The following is a 16,833-nucleotide window of genomic DNA, read 5'->3' as shown; positions in this document are numbered from 1 at the left end:
TTACATAGAAATGTCAGATTCATGAAGTTTCGATGGCAAAAACAGAGCTTTTCCAAAACGCTGATATGGTTGTCAACCTTCACAGACGTAGTTGAGCACTCCCACGTAGCAGCTGCGATCAGAAGCCAACTTCCTGTCAAGGTTCTCAACACAGCTGCTCAGGAATTACTGTTTGTCGGTTAGCAGGAAGCATTTATCACCTTCAATCAAATCACATTTTTACTGCTCATGCTGTCGTCTGACAAAAATAACAAAAATGTGCCAATGATGACACTTTCATTCTGTGTTCAGCCTTATTGAGACACAAAATAAGTGATGGCTTGCAAAAACATAGTTACATCCCCAGCTATGCTTGAAAATCTGAAACCGGAATAGTGAAAGCAGGCCCAATGGCATGCAGCTTTTTAATGTAATGGGCCATTACATCACTGATGTTTCTAAAGTGGACTTCAGTCCAACACCACTAACATCTTTGGATGTGTGTCGCTGAGCGAAGCAGGTGTTTTGGTAAATGACGGAGCATGTATAACCACTAGCGGCTCATCATTAAAATCAATGATGTGGGGAATGGATGGTGTGTTGGAGAGTGGAGAGGATGAGGTAAGAGCTACCCTGAAGGCTTTTAACATGGTAATAAAGACGGAGATTGTCTGATCATTAATGATTAAAGTTTGGGTGGCTCAGAAAAAGTCCAAAATGTCTCCGGCCAGATAAATGGCAAGCAGACGTCAACTTTTACTCCATCCCCCGAGGAATGTGGCATATCATCAAATCGAAAAACCACATTGGTCTGTCTGCAACAGAAATTGAGTTATCAATATCAATATCCATATCAAATCCCATCTGTGTGGCTCCTCTGCTGTATCGCTGAGAGAGGAAAAGGGAGGCAGAGAGTGTTACAGAAGAGATGAGGTGAACATTTTTGTTCTTAGACAGAAACCTGACAAATGTCACAGTTTCACTACCGCAGCAAGAAGATGATTTCTTGAGTCATGTAATAATGTTACAGAGGAGACTGAACTGCTACCATCGCTGTCACTGAAGCCCCTGGGAATGTGGATCTCATGCATGCCTGTGGGGGTTTATTTTAGGTGTACATATGTGAGCATTAACTTCCATACATTCTTAAACTCATCCACTTCTCCTTCGACTCCTCTCCTCCCACTCTTTGCTTAACATTTCACAATCCCCTGTGGTTTCACCTGTCGGGAATTTCTACGCTTTGCTCTCGTTAAGATATGATTCTCCCAGTCCTCCCCCTGTCTCTCATCCATCATCATCCTTTGCCTTGCCTCTGCTTACCTACTCGTTCCTTTCAATCGTCTTCCCCCAATGTTACTGTACCATCTGGCTCAGGTGAATCTGCCTCGGGGCTCGCATTACGCTGCTGTCATCCCTGAGCTGAAATCTAAAAAGGGGAGCATTTAACATGGTCCTCCCAGTCGGCATACCGCCCTCCGCCCCCGCACTTCTTCTCTGTGCTGTTTCAAGAGCTCCACTGATAGGGTTGGCCCTTGTAGAAAGCCAGCAGACAGCCTGAGAAAAAGCCATGAAACCATGAAGAAGGGAAGAATAACAATGTGGAACTCCTGCTGAAGGCTGACGGAAATCCCACTGTTCATGAAAAACTGGATTTTAGCAACTCAATGAGGAAACATTGCAAAATGTTGATACTGAGGGTATCAGTAAAAATATCTATGATACAGATTTAATTAGTTTCCATGCAATTTCCGCTTTTGAAAAACAATTTTGGCTCTCAGTGAATAAAGATAAGATTCAACTTATTCATGATTATATTAAGGTATTCAAAGCACCTGGTTCAGGTTAAAGAAAGATCAGGGCTTTGGTGTAATATTGACAGTGACTTGAAGCACGAGACACATGATTGATCGACTTGAACCATGATCCTTCCTTTTGTAGCCTAAAACTAACCAAACATGAGACTCAGGATGGGAACCCCATTTGAAACAAATGAGTATTATGTAAATGTTATTTGTAGGAGCTGTGTTGGTCTAAAACATGCAAATGCAAGCCGTTTTCTTGTATGAATTCTGGACAATGCCTGGAGAATCAGGTCCAGACATGTCGGGAGTTGTCCTTTCACAAATGTGGCAATCCCAAGGTGACTGTCTGTGTCAGACACATTTTAAATCACTAGAAATACACTGTTTGGTTTATGCAAGAGGTGGCGTACAAGAGGAAGGATGTACAGTTCGGGTTTGTAAAAAAAGGCTGCAGTTTCGTTATATTTAGGCTCCAAAACCACAGATCTAGGTTTAGGGCAAAAAAACCTCTCGGTGAGGCGTTAAAAAATACAGTTTAAAAAGTAAAGAAAATGATCGTAAATGCCAGAAGTGAAGTAGTTACAAGGGTGACATGACCAACGGAAATTATGTTTAAATTATATTATTTACCTTTTTTTCGACAAACTCCATTCTCCTGGGTGAAAGTTTGGGGGTCTGTTTGACCTATACATTCGCCCCAAGTACTACCTCTGTGTTTTATTGCCGCCTTGCAGTCATTCATAATTATTACAGCCGCTACAGGGAGGGGACGACAGTCTCAAGCGTAATATGGGTTCTTTTTTGCTGCCTGTACAAACAACCTATGGGGTTTTTTTTTGACAGGAGACCAGTCTGGTGGATCACATCGCAGCCAGATAGCAGATTCATCATTTGGTCATAAACAACGCAGTTTTTTGCCGTTCCTTGATGATTCCGACGTTGGTTCTTACAAACAGACGCTCCTGACTCTTGTAATTTCTCCGGTTAGATAATTTCGCAGGAGCTTTCATGTAAATGAGCCTTCTTCTTCACCCTCAGGTGTTTGTATTCTACTGGATTTGCATGATAGAAACATCAACACGCCCACTTGCTCAGTATGAAGTCTCAGGACAATTATCTGCTCTACTCACACATGGGCTCAATCGGATATTTACACGGACATGGCGTTCTCACATACAGCTCCTCTGGGTGATGTCAAGATAAGTTCAGGGTTGCAGTGTGTGAAATGGGCTCTAGACACTGACATTAAACCATGCAAATCATCAATGAATAACGCTAGAAAAAATCTTGCTTATAAGAGCATGTCTCCAGGATGTCTGTCTCACCTGGTTTTCCGGCAGCAGTTTAGCATGAATAGCGCTAAATTGGCAATCTGCTCTTCATTTCAAAACAGAGCCTCAGTTCTGCAGCTACCTGTCAGACAATTTGAATTTCTGAGGAAGCCAGTTCCTGCTGTTAAGTGCATCTTCAAGCTGAGAGCCAGCAGAAGGGTCTAAACACATGGCCTTTTTGGGAGAGACTGTGGCTATCTCCTCGGCCTGGGATTACACAGTTCATCTTTCATTTCATTTACCTATTTTATTCACGAGCAAGCTTTCATTCTTCATCCCGTGGAGGAAGCAGGGGTGAGCCATCTGGCCTGGCTCCACTGTGGATGTACTCCACACAATACATCATCTGACTCAAATAAACAACACCTGAGAGCCGAAGGGACAATGACGGATGCAGAGCCCCCTTTCCTCTGTTTCAGTTAATTAAATTGTAATTAAGGCTCTTTTAATTACAGAAGACACTGGGTTTTATGTCACTGGAACCATTCAGGTCGTAATAGGGCCATCGGTCTGAAATCTGACACTGAAATCTAGACTGTTTTCACCCACGATGGCCTACGAATAAACACAATCAGCCTGCACATCAAATATGGAAACAGGAATTTACATCACATGATAAGATGTCTTTTGCCTGATGGGAATTAGAGTGGGAATAGTGTGATCTTTGTCAATTCTCACACAATAGTTTGCATCACATATTCCTTGCATCCAGTGGAAAGTAAGTAAAGAGGAAAATATTGGATTTTTTACTACATTACATTTAGCTGCCAGCTTTGGTTAATTTTCGAGTCAAAATTTAAGATATGATCAATTTAAATGATTACGCATTTTTATTTATGAATTAAACCACATTTGGTATATTAAGTAGTTAAACCTTGATGACAGTGAAATGCTACTTACATTAATGCATTAATAATCCAAAAATATATTCAGAACAATGTGAGCTGGGACATTCTGCATAACGAGTACTTTTTCCTTTGGATACTCAAGTACATACTGATGCTGTTACTTTTGTAACTTAAGGTTTTGGTTGCAGGACCTTTACTTGTATTGGAGTCATTTCAGTTTGGTATTAGTACTTTTACTTCAATAAGGGATCTTAATGCTTCTTCAAACTCTGCTTGCATCACAATCTGAGCCTTATTAGCAACCCATGCTGAATATCTGTGGCGCTAACATTTTGTGGAGAACAATTAAGCAGCCGTTGCATCTGTGACTCAGTTAATTTAGACTAAAAATAAACCAGCAACGTTTAACTGTTTGCGTCCTGCGGTTTCACGCTTCCACACAAGCCATAGTAAAGCCACTAAATAATTGAGAAATCAGGTGAGACAGTGCCGCGGTCACGACAAGGTCGGCAGACAACACAGTGAGCGTAAACCACTGTTATTGCTTTTGGTACAGAACAAAAGCTTTTGTTATCCTGCTCTGTTGCATTTAACAGTTGCCATGGTGACGGCGGGCCAGGAGAGGCTTAAGGAGGATCCCAAACTCGATAAAAGGGGTTTCTAAATCTGACAGTGGAACTCTCTATTTCTCTCTCTTGTTTTCCATTACCAACTCGCAGTGTGGAGTCTTTTGAAGAAGAGGAATGAGAAAGAGCACAACGGGGCGAGATGTAAAGAGCCTTTCCGGACAGAGCTGTGGGAAACGGAAGAGACTGCGGGGTTCAAGCAGCAGCGACTGCCAGCAAAGAGAAATACCACTAGTGTGGATATGAAGGCGCACATTATTACATTGTAGACGTCTCAAAGCAGCACAGTCTAGGTCATCAAGCAGTTGAACATGTTGAGCTTTTTTTGCATTCAAATTTGATAGTGACTCAGAGATTTCTTTCATATGAAATGGTTTTATTTGCTGCATTTTGATTAAAAGCACATCCCAAATATTATTCAGCACTCTGGAAGTTTAATTTCCAGACTGAGGCCTGACCTTTTTCTTAATTATAGATACATTTCACATGTGTTTAATAGACAGAAGCGCTGTGATAGGAGATAAGAGTGAACACGGGCTCGAGCTGTTTCTCGCAGGGAGAGAAACTCATTTTAAATTGTGCTGAGCTCTCACTGGTATTGATTCATTCTCGCCGACAGAACATAAAAAAACTCACCAAGGCATTTCTTCAAATTGCTTGCTTTTGTTGATGGAGGGGGCGAGTGTAGAGAGAGGTTTGTGGAGGATGGATGGATGGATAGAGCTAAGAGTGGCGAGCCCTTGTTAGGCCTTTCTGTTGATTAGGTCTGGTTCAACAGCCTTGTTAGTCGGCCGTGGCCTCTCTTATTTGTATCTGGGGTCTCAGTGTGCTTGCGTGTTTATGTTGCCGTGTACTTGTATTCATACTAAAGCCTGCTCAAGCGTATAACTGGATGTCTTTGTCTGTCAACAACAGCTGCCTCAGGTTTGTATGCCGAAAGATGACTTGTGATTAAACCAGTGAGCCATTAGCAAATCAGTCAAACAACTGGTCAGCCAGTCAGGGAACCAGTCAACCAGTGAGCCACACACTCATACAGCACTCATCAGGGTTGAGTTATCGTTGAAGGGTTTGTAAAACGTGTTATCCGGCCACATTAGAAGACAAAATATTTACAGCTGTTTTAAAGCCAACTTTTGACGATGCAGTGAAAAAGGTAAGAGTCTTTAAACATCTTTTTAACTTCTATGTTGTTTTCACATTACAACATGAAGCTTGTGAACACACTGAAGTAGAACTTTCCAGCTTACTAGATTGGACCATCAGAGGGGCATGTAAATGCACCCATGGCTGTTGGTTAGCTTGGTTTCTCTCTCTAGCCTTTTTCAGACCGCTGTTTCAAGCCGCGACATTGACGCCTCTGTGAAGGCGTAATGGGGAGACCAAGTGACCCCGGCTCTGTACCGCCTTCGGAGGCAGTAACAGAGCTGTTAAACTGGCAAGACTGAGGCAAGTAAGCAGTAACTGAATCATGTTCAGCAAAATGCAGCAAATGCAAACTTTGCTTGAGTAGGTGGAATCTCCACAGCCAGAAACAGCACGACCTGCAGGTCTTCCGCCATCATTTTTTGGAATGTACTCGCCGCTGCCGTCGCTTATTGTACACGTACTGCTGCCGCTCTGTTACACAGCACTACAGTCTACCACATCAGTGGCTTTCTTAAAAAGTGCAATTTATGGACTTGAATGCAATATTACACCGTTGCAGAATCAGTATGACTGTCTTTGAGCTTCGTTACGGAATTTTTGCAGAAATGCAGTATGGAAAGGGCTTTTGTTTGTTTGTCTGTCAGAATAATTACGGAGAAAAACAATGGCAGGATTTTCCATGTTCCATCCATCATGCTATCTTTAACAGCTGTGACATCCATAACCCCACACGATACTCAGTGGCCACATTTAGATTGTTAAGGCCAATGGTGCGCTCTTTAAGTGCACTTCTAGTTTTATCTATTATTTTATTGTTATTATATATTTTATCCCTCTTATCGATCATATTTTTTGTCTTTTTATCGTTGTTTTAGTCTTTTTATTATTGTTATTGTAAATATAGCTTTTAAATCAATTTTATGATCTTTTACAGTCATCATTTTTACATTTTTATTCATGTTTTGATTTTTTTATCCAGTTCATAAATGTCGTTTGTATTTCACCGTTTTACAACTATTACTTCTTTTTATAGCTTTTGAGGCAATTTTATGACATTTTCATAGTTTTTTTATTGTCTTGCGTGCATTGTTAAATTGTTTTCTTCAATATTTTTTACAGTCTACATCTTTTACGACAATTTTTGGCTTGTCAGTCATCTAAAAAGCACTTTAAACTGCACTAACCTGCATGAAAGGTGCGATACAAATAGTTTTGACTGATTAATTAAATGATCCCAATTCCACTATTGGAAAAGTGTTGATGGAGGGGCTTTCTGATGAAGAATGCTGTCCCCACAAACCTCCCCTACAGCACATCAAGGGAGACTCCAGAGTGACAGAGAAAGAAACACTCCTCCTTCACACCTCCTTCTCCCCTTCCCTTCCATCCACTCCTCTGTCACTCTACAGCTCACACGTCACTCGCACTTCCCTGTTTCCAGTCGGTCTTTTCAGCCCTCTCCATTTCATCCACATCCTCCCTCACCCTGACTTCTTTTTCACCTCATTCCTTTCTCTCTCCATCCCTTTCTCTCTCCCTCCCTCAGTGGAAAGAACAGAGACAGTTCATCTGATGGAGAGAGTGATAGAGCTTTGACAGGCTGATCCCTCTGCCCTCTCCCCAGGGCATGCAGCTGTGCCCAGGCTCTGCGACGCCTACCTCCCAGAACACACATCCACGGCAGGAATACACCCACCTACACACATGCATGCATACATTTATAAACCTACCGAGGGAGCACACATGTGCACTTACTCACACCTCCACACTCTGAAGCAGCACATGTGCATGCTTTATATAAGTCATCACATTTCTTATATGATTCTTTCTTTCTCCAGGATATGCTGCTGAAACGAGGAACATCAAGGAGGCGATGGGGAATCACAGGTTACAGGCTTTTTGGCCTGATACCAATATCAATATTTAAGTTCAATTGATTTTTCTGGTGTTGCAAAATGCTCCTGCAAAATGTTGCTGGAACAAACTTGGCATCATACCACAAAACAAGATAAATATAATTTGACATTTATGACATTTGAAAAGCTTTTTACATGCGTCATATTGACATTTAACCACATTTCATTCAGGCGATATCATTAGACTTTTGAAAACGCATTAGTGACACACTAGTCTGACTCACCGGAAGTAGCCTGCCATTGTCGGGCTATTACATGGAATTCTCCTCCCCACCAGCTATCTCCGCTATCTGTTTTGCACCGTCACTGCATCCACAATTAGCACCACTCCAGAGCATATGACTGTTTTTAAAAAATGCAAACAAGCTGGAATAGGTGCATTATCCTGGAATCGGTGCAGCCTCGCCTTCTCCAGCACGGACACAGCGATCTGGCTATGCAAAACTAGTGACATACCATGGCCAATTAACAGCTTTATTAGTTCTTCTTTTTGCACTAGTTCCGCAACTAATGATTATTTTCACTATTGATTAATTAACCAAATATTTTCTAAGACAGAATAAATGTGAATCACAGGTTCTCTCAGTCCAAGGTGACATCTCCTATGGTCTTGCTTTGCTTGTCCAACAGAGCTGCAAATTAAGATTACTTTCATTATTGGATCTAGAACCTGCCAGTTATTTTCTAGATGAATATCAAAGGGGATGTCTTTAAAAGTCTTGTTTTGTCAGTCCAAAGAACCCCAAAGATTATTCAACTTTATTTGATATAAAACATAAAAAAGCTGGAAATCATCATATTTGAGAGGCTGATAACAGCATTTTCTGCCATTTTCCCATGAAAAATAACTTTAAAGTGGCTGAACAAGCAATTTAAAGCATATGGATTGCCTGCACATGGCTCTCAACAAGGCCATGGCTGCCACTGTAAACAGTCCTAAAAACAGAGCTTAGAGTGTAACCTGAGGCTGAGCCGACAGGTGGGTCAGAAGGCATATACAGCGATATCAACGATTGACTGATCGATCAGTCAACTTATCTTTGCAGATCGACCATCCAATAGTCCAAAACACAGTTGATAAGAGAGAAACAGCCAGTCATCACAAAGGTGAAGCTAAAACTGAGGAAGTTTTGGCATTTCTACTGATCAACTAATCGAGTAACTGTTTCAGCTGTCTGTACAGCAGTACACTGTATTTACTGTACTTCCCCCTAAAGTAAACACATTTTCTCCACATACTGTCTCCTAAACTGCCCATGAAGCATTACCTTCCCCTCTTAAGGATTTGATCTGTGCCAAGTCCATTAGCCTAATCTGAAAAACAAAAGCAGCACTTCGTTCTGTCTCTCTCTCTGTCTCTCTCTGTCTGTCCCCACACACACTTCACATCTTCCATCAGCACATACACCAGTGCCCTGCTGTTATCTGGGGGATGTGATGTGCCATTTCTCTTTGAAGGCACTGTCACAGAACGGCTTATTTCACCAGTCCTCCAGACGCGGAGCTCTCTGTCTCTGGCAGGGTTTTTCCATCCAAGACAAAGAACAGAGCTGCCGGAGCCCGACTGCCTGACTGTCTCATTAGGAACAACACAACAGAGGCAACACAAAAGAGACATGTATACAGTCCAGTGAAAAGTGGAAGAGTGAGGAAAATGAGCTAAAGTCACGTCCTTTTTTTATTTGTTCTTTGTTATTTAGCTGCTGATCCATCCATACTAATAAAAACATTTCAGATTAAAAGTTCAGCTGGTGAGCAGCTGACGTATAAGAGCTTCTGTCACTTATAGCAAATATATAGCAACAAGTAAATGAAGTCTCCGTGACGCTTTTGGCTGTTTTCAAAGTGTGAAATATACTGTGAGGAGTGGCAGCATATGAAATATGAAAAATGATCAGCAGCAGTGGCATGCTTGTGACAGAATTTCAGTGTTTTCGGTGCTACAACATTCCTCAACTGTCTCCCTCCATCAGTATGTTTGACAAAAACACTAAAAAACTGCTCTGCTTAGGTTTCGTGACAGACACACAGGCGTTCCTTACACAATCCTTACACAATCATGTGAAGTGTAAACATACAGCACATCTTGCAGCTGAGGGCAGCTTATTTTTGGATGATAAAAACCTGGAAACGCTATGGTGTTTCTAAAGCATTTCTTATATAACGGTATGTTAACTTGGCTGAGGAGATTTATTTGGGAAAGCCACTGATGTGGGCAAACTGTACGAGTATACTTAGACTCTTTCAGTCTATCAAATAAGTTTTCATTTCAATCTAAAGGTATAATGTGCAACTCTTCTGCATTAAAATGTCTGAAAACAACTAGACTTGTGATTTATTTGAGTGTTTACTTGTTGAGATGTGTAGTCACATTATCCGATTTATTTTTTATCAAACAATGTTTAAAACTAGAAAAATCTGTAACTTTAATCAATGCTACGCTCTGTGTCATTTGGTCGCCTATCAATGGTCATATCCTTGCAGTGTTCAATGTTTGTCTGCCAGACACTGTCATAAATTGAATTTTTATCCAGTTTTAAGCCACATTTTTACAATGCACTTTTTAGATTCTGGTTGTTTTTAACCAGATAAAGGATTTTAGTCACAAGACACCTGGATCTTAAGTTATCGGGGAAAAAAGCTGAGCAAACTTTAGCAGCAGCTCAGCTCAAAGACCCTCTGTGATGCCCTCTGCTCACTGAACAGTGTCGGAGAAATAAAAAAAATTAAAAAGTCTCAAAGAAAACTAAAACCGCACCAATATAGAAATATTTTAGACGAAAGGTGAGCCTCACTAACTTCTTCTGGTTATTGTTGGCAAACCAGCTTAGAGGTGCACTACTGCTAACAATTGGACATGAGTCGCTTTACGCTAGTTTAAACCAGTAGTTCTCAACCTTTTTGAGTCGCAAACCCAAATTTAACATGCGTGTTGTCCGCGACCCCCGCTCACTGAATAGAATCTCACACGCACAGTTCAGATCACCCAAAAAAGAAACAAAATGACCCAAAAAAGGAAACAAAATGACCAAAAAACACACAAATTGACCACAAATTGACCACAAAATGACCAAAAAAAAGACACAAAATGACCAAAAAAAGACACAAAATGACCAAAAATGACACAAAATGACCAAAAAATTTTACAAAATTACAAAAAAGACACAAAATGACCACAAAATGATAAAAAAAGACACAAAATGACAAAAAAGACACAAAATGGCCAAAAAAGACACAAAATGACCAAAAAAAAGACACAAATTAACCAAAAAAGACAAAATTAACAAAAAAAGAAACAAAATTACCCAAAAAAGAAACAAAATTAACAAAAAAACAAAACACAAAATGACTAAAAAAAAAAGACACAAAATGACCAGAAAAGGAAACAAAATGACCAAAAAAGACACAAAATGATCAATAAAAGACACAAAATGACCAAAAAAGACACAAAATGTCCAAAAAAAGACATTAAATGACCAAAAAGACTAAAACACATTAACACGAACACTTTAACACAGTGGAGACAGAGCTGACTTCCTAAATGATTTGGCGACCCCCAGAAATCATCCAATTGGGGTCCCAACCCCAGGGTTGAGAATAGCTGATTTAAACGGCTGCAAGTAACTTCTAGTGGTATAATCCCGATCTGGTCCAGTGTTTGGCTTCAATTTCAAACCGGTTTGATGATTTTTACTCCCACTCAGCCCTGGTTGTCCCCAGATCCGCAATAATCCACAACGTTCTACTTCTCTGTTTATAATGGTTAGGAATCGAGCTTGTAACCGGAGGGTTGCCAGTTCGAATCCCCGGACTGATAGGCCAAGGACTGAAGTGCCCTTGAGCAAGGAAATTTATCCCCACACAACATGGTGTGTTCACCCAAAAAAAGGATGGGTTAAATGCAGACGGTGAATTTCCCCATTGTGTGATTATTGAATAAAGTTCTTAATATTATATCAAGGTAAATAATATGTATTTGTACAGCCCCGGTCATTGAATTTTCTCAAGCTTAGTTATAGTTATTAGGATTCTGAAAGTGAGATACTTCTATAAAAAGCCCTCTAGGGTCTTTTTTTTTAATCTTGCAGGCACATTTTCTCCCTTATTTCTGTCTTCTTTTGTGCAAGAAAACTGTTCTATGTGCATGCTAACTACACTAAAACCCTTTAGAGCAAGGCAAACCAGATGTCCAGAGACAAGAGCGTACTTCATGCACGCACAAACCCACACGCGTACAAATATTCGATAAAAGGGTTTCTCTTGACCCAACAGCAGCTTCTGTGTGGTGGGAACGCTTGCAACCAAATTTCTGTTAATACTGTGTGTGAGTGTGTGTGTGTGTGTGTGTGTGTGTGTGTTTGTGTGTTATGTAAACCTCATTATCTCTATCACTACATCAAATTCTTATCATTAAGCCTCTCTGAGATCATAGAGCATTTGGAGAAACATCAAAGTGCTACACAAACTATCAAGCACTCACAAATGATGCACACACACACACACACACACACACACACACACACACACATACTAGACTTGAACACACACACACACACACACACACACACACACACACACACACACACATACACACACTAATAAGCACAAACATCCACAAATAGGCAAACACAACATGGTGTTTGGTGTTGATTTATGACCCTCGTCATAACCCTGATAAGTCTGGGGCCTTCAGTCAAAAGATGTTTGATTGTATCCTTGAGCTTCCCCCATCACAGCAGCTGCCTCATGAAAAATATATTTCTGTTCTGGCCACCAAGTTCACCAGTCCACCCCCTCTCCACTACCCCCTCCCTCTCTCTCTCTCTCACCCTAGACATCTTTCGCTCAGAGCAGAAACTAGTTGCCATGGCTACAATCATTAACACATCTGGCATAGTTATGTCATGCACATGCGCGCTGAGACACAAATGGACGAACGTTTGCACAAACATACAAACAAACAACATCCATATGTAAAAAGCATTAATATGCATGGTTTCGCTGCGCTGTTTCCAGTTTCATGGCTGCAGTCTGGAGCTTGTGTGGGAGAGATAACGGGCCGAGGCTTGTTGGGGAAAATACATCAACGGAGAACTTTTGGTCTCAGTCATAATCCTATTGGTGAATTTAACCCAACCTCCTTTATCTTAATCCGCTGGAAAATGGAGTTGATGTTGAGGAGAATTGAGTCTTCATAATATTGGGATGTTCCAAACTGATATTTGACATTCTTTCTAAAAAATATTGTTCAAACGTCATTGTAATGACGAAGAGCTTGACCAATAAGTAAATATGTAAAATATAAATCAAAGTATGCTGCATATATCCATTGCACTTTTGTCTTACTCTGTAGGATGATATAATACTGTGTAATGGTATAGAGTTGTCAAAAGTATCGATACTCAAAAAAGTATCGATACTAAAACGTTGTATCCGGATACGATACTCATTTTCAAAAGTATTGATCCAAAAGTCGACCTGCAACCAAACAGCAACACACACAGCCGAAAATATTGTTCTAATTGTTATTGTTTATTGTATTTATTTATTTATTTATTTTTTGCACTACCTCATACCTGAAGCTTGTTATCATAGTTTCTGTTTTTACGTTGCATTTTTCTTGTTAATAAAAATATTTCAGTTCAATTTTGGGGTCTTTGTTTTTATCCTTGTGGTATCGAGTATCGAATATTTTCCTGAGTATCGGTATCGAGTTGAAATTTTTAGTATCGTGACAACCCTACAATGGTATAAATATGTACACTTGCGGTAAGTATTCTTGCACAGTCTCATTATGTTTTGAGGTTGTGTAATCTTGTGTGATCACAAGATATCCTGAATCGCATTTACACATGTTGTCCTTGTTGTTTTTATGTATATTTATATCAATGAATTGTAGTTAAATCTGTCTATTTCTCTGTATAACATAACAACAAAAAAACAAGTAAGATGTCTTGTTTGTCACATACATGGCCAATAAAGATGATTAGAATTCTAACTGGACAAAAAAAATTGCCTTTTTTTCTGTTTTTGATATAAATTTATAACATAAACAAATTGTATAATCACAACAAGATTCCAAAAGTTGAGACACTATCTTAAACATGAATAAAATAGAGAATTATCATTTGCTAATCCTTTTCAACATATTTTAAATTGTAAACTGTAAAAACACAATATATGTTGTATTCAAAGTGATAAAAATTTGTTTTGAATAAAAATACTTGATGCCTTCTTTTTTTTCTTTTATATTTTACACAGTGCCCAAACCTATTTGTAATAGGGGTTGTAAGATCCCTTAATAGTGACAAAATATGCACTGAGTGGGACATATTACAGTGTAAAAATCACCTTTTGCATGCTCTCTGGTCCACAAACCATTTCTATGTTTCCATTAGGGCTGCACAATTAATAGATATTTAATCAAATTAATTTTTTATTGTATTGTGACTTATCAGCTGACATTTACGCTTACACACTAAAATCCAAGACAATATTGGCTCCCTTTTACGTATTTTGGTTCAATAAGGTCAAAGAAATGACCATCATGAATATATGATATAATATAAATTGTATTTTACTTATTCTGTCTTTCACTTTTCTGTTCAATTGTTATTTAATATCAGTTTGAGGTGAAAAGCTTGCTCACATATATAAATTTCACCAGTAACTGTGTGCTAGTCCTCTAAGTCAACATTTCATTACTGAAGCCAACATCTTGTCTCTTGCTGTCATTGTGGAAGGAAGCTGACAGCTTTACCACTGAGGGCGACACATATCACAGCAGCGATAAATTATTTAACGAGAAACACAGAATAATTTTCCTTCTAAATAAGAGATTCACTCCGGCTCGTGAAACGTATAGCGGCTGTCTGCTGTATCTGTCGCTGCTTGGTGTTTCCCCGTCCAGCAAATCCCTGATCTCAAGGGCCACCTCGAATGGAGCTCCAACACCATCTGAGCTCAAACGGCCTGGGAAAACACTCCATGTGTGTGTGTGTGTGTGTGTGTGTGTGTGTGAACGGGTGTATTTTGTGACACTGTTTGTGTATGATTAGTGGCTTTGAGCAGAAAAACATTTATCACAGGCTGGCCACAGTGACAGAACAGCAGGGGAGGCATAGGAGCAGGCCGGAGACGTTCTTTACCACAAACAGACACGCTGAAGGTGTTTAACTGTAAACCACAAGCTGAAAATCACACAGAAGTACACACATGTGAGCACAAGCAAACACACATTCCTTTTCATAAGTCAAAACATGTTTCTGTGGCTCTGAACACCTTTAATTAAAAGCCATAATAATAACTCCTGAGAGAAACAACAAAACAACTATGCATACGTTACAGTGCAAGTATCACACATACGCACACACACAGCGGTGAGGAGTTTGACAGCATAACAGACGCCTGAGAGGTGCGTGCATTGAGCTGCCCCCACCCTAACCCCTGAGGACATCCCCTTGCCTCCCATTATACACACCGTCTCTCTACTTTACATACCACTGCTCCCCCAGCCAATCACCCAGAGCAAAACAACCAGACCGACCAGTCGCAGCGTCAGGATTATAATAATATGCGGTGACTGACAGCTTTTCAATGGGCTTTGGTAGCATTCCAGGTGAGGCTGAACAAATATTTCTTCCTCCAGTACGAGCCACATGCGAGCTTGTGGAAGACAGAAAAATGTAACAACACCTGACAGTAAAATTCACAAGAAAAAACAACCGAGCTCTGCTTTAAATAAATTGGTTCTTATATAATATAATACGAACCCACTCAATGTTACACTTATCTGCTGATGAATCAAGATCAGACTGAATTGTCAAACAAAAAAAAAATCACTTTGTAATGGGTTCATGAACCTCACCTCACCCAACAACCTCTTAGTTCCAACAGAGACATAAAACATCTTATCCTGAGCGTAACGAAGCACACCAAGACAAAGAAAGCTGTTCCTCTCTCATACCTTTTTGCCTTTCTTCTTGCGATGGGCTCCTTTCCCGCCGCTTGATTTCTCCTTAGCTTCCTCACTCATGTTCAGAGATCTCCCCCTGTTCCTCTCCTCTCCTCACTTTTTTCTTTTTTAATCCAGCATGTAGGAGCTTGTGGAGTGGAGCGGCAAGCAGCTGCTGTCTTCACTGGTGAAACGTTGCCACAGAAATGTCCATTTAGAAGCAGTGAAGGAAGGATTGTTCCATGCAGAGTGGGAGTGCGCGTGAAGAGAGGAGAGACTGGGAGGACTGTGCTGATGCTCTCTCTCTCTCTCCCTCCTCCTCCTCCTCGTCCTCCTCCTCTCCTCTTCCTCTCCACGTTCACAGACACACAATCACACACACTTGCAAGCACGCTCGCCGAGGTCCACTCCCACTTGCTGCCTTCGCCGTGCGCAATTGGCGACTCTCTCCGGCGCACTCAGAGGCAGGGTGTGGAGGCAGGAGGAGAGAGTACAGAGATAGAGGAGGAGGAGGAGGAAGATGAGGAGGATGTGTGTGTGTGTGTGTGTGTGTGTGTGTGATGAAGGAAGGGAGAAAAAATAGAGTGAGAGGTAGACTGAAGGAGTGTATTCCTGGCTGGATGTGGTGCTGCCTACCTGAGGCTGAAGACTGGAGACACTCCAACCCAAAAGAGACAAAGACACAGAAAATGGGAGAAGAGACACAAACAAAGAGAGACAGAGTGAAAGAAAAAAGAAAGAGAGAATGAGGGAGAAGAGTGTGAAATGGTGTTACTGGTGTCAGTGAAAGAGAGAAAGAGCGTAAGGCTGAGACAGAAGAAGGGGGCGTGATCCACACAGTCTCTTCACGCTGCCGGCTTCTGCTGTTGCTCCCTGCTCAGACGTTATGATATGAAATGAGACTCTCCAGTAGAGAGAAAAAGAGAGAGGGAGGAATAGAGAGAGAGAGGATCATTAACACGATGCATCAGGTCCTTCCAGAAAAGGAAGTCTCCCCACTAGCCTCTGCCAGCAGGATCAGCTTACTGGAAACTGGAACAGAACTGCACTGGCTGACTGACTGACCGACTGGGTTGATTGAAGTGTGTGTGTGTGTGTGTGTGTGTGTGTGTGTGTGTGTGTGTGTGTGTGTTTGTGTGTGTGTGTGTGTGTGTGTGTGTGTGTGTGTGTGTGTGTGTGTGTGTGTGTGTGTAAAAGTGTGTGTGCGTGTGTGACAGGCAGGCAC

General features: G+C 40.8%; 1 protein-coding gene across 1 annotated transcript in view; it reads right to left on the bottom strand.

The window, feature by feature from the left end:
- ank3a (ankyrin 3a) overlaps positions 1-16,625 on the bottom strand; it is a 149,013-nt gene extending 132,388 nt beyond the window's left edge. The window contains exon 1 of the mRNA XM_059359182.1: positions 15,621-16,625. Within this exon, the coding sequence (XP_059215165.1) occupies positions 15,621-15,689 (69 nt within the window). The 5' untranslated portion in view covers positions 15,690-16,625. The remainder of the gene's footprint in view (positions 1-15,620) is intronic.
- Positions 16,626-16,833: the final 208 nt, after the last annotated feature.

The sequence above is a fragment of the Centropristis striata genome, chromosome 20, assembly GCF_030273125.1.
Source record: "Centropristis striata isolate RG_2023a ecotype Rhode Island chromosome 20, C.striata_1.0, whole genome shotgun sequence".
NCBI classification, from domain to species: domain Eukaryota; kingdom Metazoa; phylum Chordata; class Actinopteri; order Perciformes; family Serranidae; genus Centropristis; species Centropristis striata.
Note: the sequence above shows the minus strand (reverse complement) of the source record. Positions and strands in the feature narration are given on the sequence as shown.